We start from the raw sequence: 11,451 nt of genomic DNA, 5'->3' as shown, positions 1-11,451 counted from the left end.
TAATAATGAAAACTGTATGCATGCGACCTCGCAAAAACATAATTGCAGTTGTAAAGCTGTCAGCTATAAACTTTTTGCCCTTGAACATATAACGAAGCGTTTCGTATTTATCACCGCATACCGAATAACATCGCATATCACTTCAGGTAAGAATAAAACTGTAATCTCCTAATTAGCTAGTTAATCGTCAACGGACGATGTCGATGAAAACGCTCGCCGTTTCGTGATGTTTGCGAGAACCTTGAACCAGTGACGAAATCATCATATGAACACGGAATGTTGAATGCGCCTTTATGACAACCGACATCATACGACAGTGCTTACTGGGTTGACGCTGACCTCGGTCACCATATAAGGCATAAACGAAGCTTTTAGTTTTCACCGATAGTATCTGTCATCCAGGTATTTAAGCTTTGGATGCTCGATGCTACTCAGCCTTGACATAGGGATTACACCTAGCACCTCCCATCGTTCTAGTTCCCATCTCCCTCACACACCTTGTTTTCCGTCCTTTCAAGCCAACATCCACTGGCCTGAATTATTTCATCGGCTCACGTGACCTTTGGCGTTTTTTCCTCCTTCTCACCTTCTGTCGTGTCGTGAGACACGCTTCCCCAGAGCACACGGTGCTAGTCATTGGTTGGCAGAGCACTGTCTTATTGCCTTGATTACTGAATGAATCCAGAATGGCTGACAGCATGGCATTGACATTGCTGATGGCAGTGATCCTGGGCTGCATGCTGGTTACCTCAATTTTTCAATGACAAACTTGGATAAAAACGACATTTATGCACGCTGTAGACAATAAGTTTGTAGAAGTACCGCGCTTCAACAAAAGGACATAGTTAGTGCTCACTGTTAGCTCGCTATGTAGTATGTAACCACAGCCCGTTCGCTGCGAATGTGTGCTGCGTAGGTAGGCTGTACCGCAACACACAGAAGCTATGCGGAACAGCCAATTCCCCTCAACCCGCGCCGGCGTTGAGGAAAATGGTAAAGCGGTCATTGAGACACTGAGACAGCCTCGGTGACCTGGTGAGGACATGCAAAACTGCAGCAATGTGCATGTGGACTGTGGGGCCTGATCATACTCTCATGGCCGATGGAAACAATTGTTTTCTATCCAATGATAAGGAACAAAGCCGTTCTGGTAACAGCAAGGGTATCTTTTGGCTTCTTCTGTTATAGTTTTTATCTCACAAACCCTTAGCTAGCGCCGGACAGAATAGAAAATAAAAAACAGCCCAAAGTCGTCAGAGCGCCGAAAACCTCCGCTAATGCGCTGTATTTGCGCCTCCAGTAGCGTGTGTGGATATTGTGACAGCGGCGTCTACGGAAATCGGTAATGAGATTTTCGTCAATATGGCCTGAGCCCGGCTGATCCGCTCCGGCGATGTAAGCTCTCTGAGTGGTGTGCCGGGAGGCGGCGGCCGTCTCAGATTGTTGTCTGGTTCTCTCGCGGCTCGTTTGAATACCGTCCCGGTGACGAAGTGCTGCCGTAACAGCCGACCGAGGAAATATGGGACTGGCGCGGCCGACAGGGCCGTGCCGGTGCCGCGGTTATTGGCCCGGCGCGTATTTACCCAGGTTGCCAGTTGCCACTTCTCGGAACTGTTGCCCTGCGGATATCAGAGAGATAAGACAGAAGTCACTTATCAAGAATTCATTGGTATCAAACCTTGTGTATGTGAATGCGTGCAAGCATTTTTCAACCTGTAGATTTTGATGGTCGTCAGGAAAGAAGATAGAGCGAGAAGAAACATAGACAGAGGGAGAGAGAGAGGGGGGATTTCCTTCTTGGGAGAAGCCCAGGGCAGTCCCTCGGGTACGGCTTCTGTCTGCTGATGGCACCATGTCCTTTCGGAGAGAGACGAGAGCAGCCGAAGCCTTATCCGCGGTAATGATGTTGCTCCCCACCCGCCGCCCCTTGACCTCACTCTCTCCCTCTCTCTCTCTGCCTCCCGGATCCCCTCCTCGCAACCCCGGCAACTGGGTCGGCCATGACTGCCGGCTGTGGCCAGCTCATTTTGGCAGTTGGCAGCTTTGCATAAAGTCGCTATTTTGCACATATTTGCCATTTTACCTTGATTTGCAGCAAGCAAGACGTATTTTGCCTTCTCTCTCTCTCTCTCTCTCTCTCTCTCTCTCTCTCTCTCTCTCTCTCTCTCTCTCTCTCTCTCTCTCTCTCTCTCTCTCTCTCTCTCCCTCCCTTTCTCCTTCTCCCTCTCCCTCCCTCCCTCCCTGAAAACAAATGTAACCGCAGTTATTGAAAGAGTAAGACAATTTCATTATTGGAGAAGTTTATTATTGTGCCATTTTCTAATACACCTTTCTTACGTTACTGTCCATTCCCGATCTTTTATTACATAAGAAATCCGCTCCAAGGAACTTTCCCTAGTAAATCAGTATTAGGTACTCTGTATTACAATCATCTGGACAAAGTGCCCGTAAAACATATGACAGAATCGAAAGCAAAAAGTGAGCGCAACAAAAAAGATAAGTCTGCCAGCAAATAGAACGACAGATGAGCACACACCGGGTGGACGGATGTGGGAGAGAGAGAGAGAGAGAGAGAGAGAGAGAGAGAGAGAGAGAGAGAGAGAGAGAGAGAGAGAGAGAGAGAGAGAGAGAGAGAGAGAGAGAGAGAGAGAGAGAGAGAGCACCCGAATCAGTGATCCATCAATGGCGGTGATCCGTCATTGTGTGTGCAGTCTGTCGGGGTCCTTAGGTGCTCCGCGACTCTGGTTACGACTACCCTTTCCGTCTGTGCGCACTGCGCAATGTTAGTCCGGCGTTATGTTTCTATCTGGAGTCTTATGAGCGCCTCTCTTTTGGAATGAGGCAACTACCCACAGGTTTTTTACCTATTATATTATTTGATACGGAGAGAATCTTTATAATAATATGCGGAATAATGACCTAGCATCAAATACGTTCTTCGTGACTGATGCTTTCCTATTCATCATTCACTAAGCATAAAATGGATAGCTATCAGAGCACCTATATGCTGGTCGTACTCCGGAATAGGAGAGCGTTTACCAGCGCTGTACTTAAGTGCTTGACCCCCTGCACCCTGCAACTACTGTTGCAGCGGCGAGGATTGCAACAGTCGGCAATTTACGATGAACCGAACGGCCGACCAGGAAGTCCGATACCAATAAGCATTGCTAATTTACATGGTTGCACAATTATATTTCACCTGATTGGCTAGCCTAATCTTTGACGAGTGGAGGGCATCATCTGATACCAATATGAAATGCGTTGCAGGACTCGTTTCGAGATGACTTTTTAAAAGCGCGATCCCATTGCAGGCGGCATACTGGACAATACTGACAGGCTATCGTGCCGAAAAGCCACTGAAGTAATGATATGCAATTAAGTAGTAGGTAGGCAATTCTATGAATGCGTATCTGATGCTTATACACATTTATAATTTTGATTAAAAAGACATATACCCTTGAAAGCGTATATTGCGTAAACGTGCATCCCTTTCACATCATTTAAATTTGATCAATCCGCAAGGCAGCGGCTATTCTTCAGCTGACGTCTGGCTAGCTCCATCGTTCTGCCCCAGATCAAATAATACAGTCAGCTCATCATCTGCCAACCTTAGACCGAGACAAATTAGCCCTCATTTTTGCAGCGCTCGTCCCTCGAGGTCTCCGCTGTGACAACCATTTGACGTCGATGAGCTCTAGCTCGGGCGCCGGAACAAATAGACTGATATGCTGTCAGCGTCGGCCGTTTCAAGTGTGATAAGAATACACCACGCGTCTGGGGACCGGATTCAACTATCGGGGTGGGGTTTGAACCTGATGCCGCTGGACGGCCCGCATGGAGCGACTGCTGTGATATTCTGAGAGCCCGGGATGGTAATAGAGCCAGCCGCCACCCACACCGGTCGGAAACCGGCGCTCCACCGCGGACAGACTGGCCTATCGTGGAACGAGATCGGAGGTGACATCCAGGGAGTGTCAAACAGCAGACTTGAGATCATCGAGGTATTTATTGCTAAGTCGAAGTAGGTGACTGACAGGGACTCGTTTCCATCGGCACTGTCAATAAGCGTTGGTTGATAAATGATTGCGGTCATGCTCAAGGCGTTATAGGAAGCAGATTTAGCTTTATGGAAAATATAAGGTAGGGCATTTCGGAATGAACATCACTTTCATTTAGCCCCGGTATTAGTAGGGGAAATCCCATCCCTCTCCTCTCCTCTATGTGCTGTTCATCCTCCATTCCTTCATCTTGGTAGATACCCCGCTTTGTCCACTGTCTTAGGATCGCCGTCTATAATCCAGCCATTGTGCTAAGTGATTTACTGCGGCCGGATCTGACCTTTACCTATCTCGACGCTTCCGCTCGTACCTCATCGTAGGCTGAGGGCATTAAAACCTTTCCATAACTATAGCGGTTATTTTATAGGTATCCCTCCAGTTTATGTGAACTTATCTCTGCGCTATCTGGCAGTTCAGTCAAGCCGCTTCATGCAGATATGCTTACAGGGTGTCCCGAATTTATTTGCCCCTTGTTCATTCAGCTATAATCCCACCGTCCGCTTTAAGAACTGTTGAAAATTTGCTAAGAACGTGCCTCAGGCTATCCACAGCTGTCCATTAGTCATATGAACTAACCCGGTCACCTGACATTGACACTTGCGAGGCGCCAGGGGCCAGTGTTTGGCAGGCGTAACTCGCACCTGAACGTGGTGTCTACTATGATGAAAGAAACTCTTTGACAAAGCGTCATCGTGCTGAAGTTATGGTGAAGACTGGAATGAAGTAGGAAGTCAAATCGAATCCTCTGCCCTAACCCCAATCGAAAACCTATGGGAAATCATGAAGGAGCAGCTCAGCAAGATTGAACCAGCTCCCACAGAAAACGGAGGAACCTGTGAAAGGTGTGTCTGAACATCAGCGTGGATAATCTGGACATCTTGATCTATGGAATGCCAAAGCAGATGAGGGAATGGGTAGGACAGGGCAGGGGATAAATCGGTAAATAAACCATGACCCGGGGGCTCTTTATTTATTAATCATGGCGGTGAGCTGATGGAGGGGTAAATAATGTCCGGACACCCTGCATGTAAAAGTTGGAAGGCACATGTGCTAAAATCAAGTTTGAATAATTGAATCCTCATCAGCTCTCGAATACGTTCATGGAATTCAACTGATTTAAGAAGTCGCAAACTTCTAGAAAATAAATTGGCTCAATCACTAGCAATCAGGCTATCAGAACGAGTTCAATCAAATACATCAGTCTAAAATCTGATTTTATAGATGTAGGTACGAATTTATGACTTCATACTCAGAGGCGTTGATATTAGCTTTATGCAATAGATAGCATCACGCTGGCATGCAAGTTGTTGGTGATTAGTGATCACACCAACTTCTATGTGGGCGTAATTTCGAGTATCTTTGACACAACTGCCTTTTACTTTCGGCTCACTTTAGTTATTTATTTGTAATTATCGTTTATAGTTAGCGGCTGGTCAGATGTTCCGGGCTGCAAATAACTAATCTCAGCTCAAGTAGGCACTGGTGTGATATGTCCATAAGTTTTTATTGTGCCTTTATCGCTTGTGCCCCCCCCCCCCCCTTCCATGTCCCCAGGTCCGCGGGGAGGTCCTAGTACGGGGAGCCTCCCAGTATCAGTTTTCCTTGTATTGTCTCTATCACTTGTGCCATCCTCCCGTGTCCCGCAGGTCCGGGAGGCGCACGCTGGTACGGGGAGCCGCCGTATCGGCGCCCGCTCTCAGCCCAGTAATTAGCGGCGCCCATTAATTGGCGCCTCATCGCTGGGCGGGCCAGTGACGTCACTATACGTCTCTCCGACGGCGGCGGCGTTCTTATCCTCTGTCCTTACCGCGACAGGGGAAGAATCGCCCAGCCGACATGCCGTCACACCGCCGCCAGATGCTAATGACCAATTTGTCAGTTTTAGAGAATGGTGCCCAGAGACCAAATGAGCAGCTTGTGCGTCGGCTAGTGTTAGTACTAGTGATGCTCATTATAAGATGTACTGAACTGCAATGTGTTGGCAATGCTGTAAAATAATTTATCTGACACCGGATATGGTGACGCACGTGAATACATATTGCTGTATAATGTTTCAGTAGGGCTATTCCCTTATGCATGAGACGTCGAGCCCACGCGAGATGAATGAAGCTGATCAAGACTTATTTTAACAGGTTCTTTCTCGCACTCCTGTATATGAACGGAATTGCGTGTGCTTTTGGCCTTATGTTTTTAGTTCATTGCTTTTGTTTCCACTTTCATCTCATGCTATTGACGTTAGCGTTGTGTAATTTGAGTAACGACTGCATGAGGTTCAGTCAAAATTGGTTTGTTTGAAAAAAATTGTTATCCTTTTTAATTGTCTTTTATTACAGCTAGAACGGTGGTAGCTCAAACTCAAAGTAATCTTTCCCATCGCATAACCATCGCCATCTTCTCACGTTCCTCGCACCCTCAGTTCCTCCTGCAGCCAGTTTCTGTCGCTCCGTCTTCTCGGCGTGACATTGCATCTCGGATCCGGCGGTGAATCGGAGACACCGCGGCGGCGGCAGCAGCACCTCGCCGTCTAATGACGGACGTCATTACGCACAGCCGCGGATCAGCTCTGGCGACCGCGGCGCGTAACAAGCTCGCGCCGCGCCGCCCGGGCGACAGGTGTCACCTCTGCGTAACGACCCCATCGGAGGCGGCGCCCGGCTCCTGTGCTGGCAGCCGGCTAATGGTGGTTCGCGACGCTACTTAGCCAGCCGCAGCCGCCGCCTGATCAGGTACCCGGGCCTGTCCCCGACGGATCAGGTACCCGGGCCTGTCCCCGACGGATCAGGTACCCGGGTCTGTCCCCGCCGGATCAGGTACCCGGGTCTGTCCCCGACGGATCAGGTACCCGGGTCTGTCCCCGACGGATCAGGTACCCGGGCCTGTCCCCGACGGATCAGGTACCCGGGCCTGTCCCCGACGGATCAGGTACCCGGGTCTGTCCCCGACGGATCAGGTACCCGGGTCTGTCCCCGACGGATCAGGTACCCGGGTCTGTCCCCGACGGATCAGGTACCCGGGCCTGTCCCCGATGGATCAGGTACCCGGGTCTGTCCCCTGGATAAGGTACGGGGGCCTGTCCTCGGGCACCTTGACAGATGTTTGTTTCTTGGATTTGTCCTTCTCGCTGGCAAAAAAAGCCAGGATCCTTGCTACCTCAGACTCTGAGATGCGTGCTCTTCGGTCATGCCGTGGCCCAGAATTACTAGTCTGTCCCTCGCCAATTCAAAATTTCAGGTCTGCTCTCGTCGGCTTCAACTTGCAGCTCTTTCCCTTGCAGTCTTGCCCACTCAGGTTCTATAGGGCCTGTCCCTTGTCAGTTTAGTTAAGGGCGTCCGCCCGTCGTTGGCTCAAGTGTGATATACATTTGAAGAGCAGTTGCCGTGAGAAACATCTAGCCATCTAGTAACGTCTGTCGGGTCTGGCCGATCACTGGATTTCTGCCAGAGCTCGCAGACAAACCGGCAGGCAATCGCACAGCCCTCAGACTGTAGTAAGCCGCAGGCCCGCCGGGTCCAACCGTTTGCAGCGGCAGTGCGGACCCAATGACGCGAAACAACTGGCCGTTACAGAACCGAATCGGCCATCGTAGCAGAACGAGTGGCTTGTAACAATCCGGGACCGCTCCGCCCAGCTCGAGGGACCATTTCACGACAATTCTGGCCCCGACACAGAAAACAAGTGAGAATAAAAACAAACTGTGGGGTACTATGCAGAATGCATAAAACACATTTGTTATTGTTTGATTTTCAGCCAACAAAGCTGGATATAACTGGATGATTGTTGTGCATAGTTCTAGGCAATAATGGGCGAGTCAGCTGGTTGATCCTGTTTACGCCGACAACTTCGCGGCATCGTCACAGGTCCATCCGGTGGTCACATCGCGTTCAGCGTAGATCGCTCATCGGCCGGATGGCAGGTAGCGCCCGTAATGTATTCCGGCTATCACACTGGCCTTTGTTGGTGATTGGTCGGCATGAGACGAATGGTGCCAACCCGTCAATTTCCAGTGCGTCGTTAGTTAGGAATGCTGTCTAATGCCCGCAAACAGCAATAGCAGGAATCCTACCGCATTGTTCGTACCCGGGTTTTTCGCTCTCACCACTGGGTGTGACATAGAGCGCATGGATTACATCCATGGCATTACAAGGAGACTGATTAAATGTCTGCGGAAATGCATATGTCGACCTATTTTTCTTTTTTTTCGAGGAGCATGTGTGATTTCTTATTTGTTGACAAGATGTAGTGAAGTCAGGCAGTCAAAAAGTCGTGTAATTGAAATGGATAAATAGCAAAAAATGTCGAACATGACGTAAGTTCGTGACTGTGTTTCCAGTCAACTATCAAATATTTGCGCGATACGATACTCAATTACGACTTGTCCTATCTATCAAACTTGTCCCTGGCTGTTGGTTGTACTTCATCGGTCACGTTTACACTATGTACAGACATTGGTCACACACTTCATCAACAAAGTATTCAACAAAGCGAAGTGTTGACTGCTCCGTGCGAACTTTGTGGGCGATTTTCTCACGGTCCCGTGTCGCCGTTGATCGTGACCTTGCGTGGTTTTATGCGCCGGTCCAGACGCCCACCTACCGACCAATCGGAAATTATCTATTACCTTTTGTTTCATGCAATTATACTTGTGAACTTAGCACAGTGAATTACTGCTTATAGCGTGCCAGTGCTTTGTTATTCTCAATACGACCGTTGAAATATTGTCGTAAAATGTGAGGGTCACAATAGGTGGTGACATTGATGATAAAGGTATGGCGTATTGCGTGCTTCGAGCCTGCTTCTCATCTGTCCTGTGCCGCCAAAACAGTCGGGAGGTATGCACCTTCAAGTGCTCCAGAGACAGTATGAGGGATTAGTTTTACTTCAAGTGAGCAGTGCTGTTGACTTCATCGAGCCTAACATATTAGCGCATGTATACCATTATCCAGTCCACAATAGTCATCAGCCAAGGCCCAGTCCTACAGGTATATGCGGTATCGTTTCTTCAGAACCCCACTGAACTGTGAGCCCGTAGATCTGACCATTGGCGGTATCCGTGATGAGTTCGCCGTAGGATAGCGGGGGTGGTGCTGTACATTCCAGCTCAGTGGCTTCTGCACAGGTGGATCCGGCCAATGGACAGTAACGAGATGTGAGCGCCCCTCCAAAAGGTCAGAGTTTGATGTCAGCCCGTGAATCTTATGTGACGACATCGAATATTTTATATGGAAAAAGAACTGCTGAATTCAGAATATGCCTGCATTACAACTCATAATATAATGCCTTTTAATGGTGCAGAAACGTCACTGCCTCATATTTCAAGCAGATATACGATAGGGGTAGACAAGATATATTATTCTATCTTTCCTTCTTTTCAAACATGTTTTCAAGTCAATAAACCTAAAAGTACAACGATTTAGGTACACACTTGTGTCATCCATATTCAGAAAGAGATGGCTATGAGGTAATTCATAGCTGCCTTTCTTCTGTATGAGGCAGAAAGCTAGTTGATGAATTGCGGCCGAACAAGGCGGCTGAGCTTGTGTTTGCACTTTATCATGTATTTGCAAAGATTAGCTATGCCTCATTGGTAGGCACCACCAGTGACACATTCCTGTTTCTTGCGGTCAATCTCCCTGTTTTCTTACGGAAAATTGGAACAAGACAAATGGCGACATTGACCTTCGCCCATTGTCTGTCTGGCCGGGACTCCCAGTGCAATGATACTGCAGCAGTCCCTGAGGTGAGCGGCGTGTGGCGCGCCTGTTCTCCGACAATGTGAGGTAGTTCCTCTGATGGTGCTGCTAGTTCGCCGCTCATCCGGGCCGCTCCCATCGCTGACCGGTCGCCCTGTTCTCGCCCGGGGCCGCAGAGGCCGGAGAGGCTGGCCGGCCAGTCGGTGCGATAGGCCGCCCTCCGTCCCCTCTGCAGCCGGCGCCGGGCGGAGCAGACCGCGCGCGCTGCCAGCGCCGCCGCCGGCTGACGCCTGAGGCGGCCGTGATCGAAGGCCAGTGCGGGTGCGGAGCCGGTCCGGGCCAGCCGCTGCCGCCGGCGCTCTGCCCCCGAGTCGGACGGACGGCCCTCCGCAGTCGCCATGCCGTGGCTGGCGCTGCACTCCAACACCACGGTCGAGCGGGGCGCCGCGCTGCTGCTGGACGCGCTGTCAGCCGCCGGCGAGCTCACCGAGCCGCTGCCCGAGCTGGACAACTCCACCGGCCTGAACGCCAGCTGCGCGCCCACCAACGGCACGGACTGTGCCGAGACGGACCCGCCGGCGCGCCAGTACTGGTTCCTGCTGCTGGTGCTGATCCCACTGCTCAGTGTGTTCGGTAACGTGCTGGTTATTCTGGCCGTGTGGCGCGAACGCTCGTTACAGTCGGCCACCAACTACTTCATCGTCAGCCTGGCCGTGGCCGACCTGCTCGTGTCAGCGGCCGTCATGCCGTTCGCCGTCTACGTCCAGGTGAGTACCGCTCGAGCCGCGAGCGGTCCCCTGGGGTCGGGGTCAGAGGTCACTGGGGAACACAGAGTCCTCCCGGGCCGCGAGCGGTGGATGATGCCGCCGGGGTCAGAGACCAGTGCCCACTGAAGGGCGCAGAGTTTTTTTTTCTTACGAGCTACGGAAGGTAGGCGGCCTCGCCGTGCTGGCCAGAGGCTACTGGAGTTTTCACGAACGGGGAGGGAGTGCGAGTTTCACTCCTTCCGTCCCTGGGCTGACCTTCACCTTCCATTCGTGACTGTGGTGCATCTATCGGTGACCACTGCCGGCTGGTGCTGTCTGGCGTACATACTCTGCACTGAGTGGGCTCATCTCTCATTTTGTATGGCTACTTTACTGCGCCCATAGAGCTCCATAGCTTCATCCACGGCAACGTCTGACTACACACTAATTCCACTGGCACACCGAGGCTTGATATCAGAAATTGTGAGCAAAACTCACCGCTGTTATCTAAAACACATCAATAGCCGTAAAATCTCTCCCCAGAATGCTCTGTCTGGCCGGTCGCTGGCCTCGGTCTGTTCCGTCTGGCCAGTCCCTGCTCGCTGTTTGCTCTGACTGGTCACAGTCTGGGCTATATCCCGGCAGTGTCAGAGTCTGTGGCACTGCTATCTTTGTGTCGTCGCCGCTGTCCTCCCTTGTCCTCAATACTATCCTCACCGTCCTCTGGTGCCCTGTAATATCCTCGCAGTAGTCTCAGGTGTCCTCGCCGCTGTCCTCTGGTGTCCCTCCTCTGTCCTCCTGTGTCCTCTCCGGTCTCTGGGGCGTCATCGTCCGACCGGCCACTACCCTCAGTAAAAAACCTTTCCTCCCGCGGCCGTGTTCGGTAATGGACCCGCGGCGGTGCGCTGATGAATGAAGGGTCATTCAGAGGCGTCGGAGACGCCGCCCACGGGCCGT

General features: G+C 50.8%; 1 protein-coding gene across 1 annotated transcript; it reads left to right on the top strand.

Moving 5' to 3' along the window:
- Positions 1 to 10,079: 10,079 nt before the first annotated feature.
- Positions 10,080 to 10,515, top strand: LOC122376465 (dopamine D2-like receptor; the record flags this gene model as incomplete). The annotated part of the gene is made up of 1 exon (XM_043356338.1): positions 10,080 to 10,515. A coding segment is annotated over exon 1 (369 nt), but the record flags the coding sequence as incomplete, so codon positions are not given.
- Between the last annotated feature and the right edge of the window lie 936 nt (positions 10,516 to 11,451).

Source organism: Amphibalanus amphitrite, unplaced genomic scaffold (genome assembly GCF_019059575.1).
Source record: "Amphibalanus amphitrite isolate SeventyFive unplaced genomic scaffold, NRLGWU_Aamphi_draft 002150F_arrow, whole genome shotgun sequence".
NCBI lineage: Eukaryota > Metazoa > Arthropoda > Thecostraca > Balanomorpha > Balanidae > Amphibalanus > Amphibalanus amphitrite.
The sequence above is the reverse complement of the archived record's forward strand: the minus strand, read 5'-3'. Positions and strand labels throughout refer to the sequence as shown.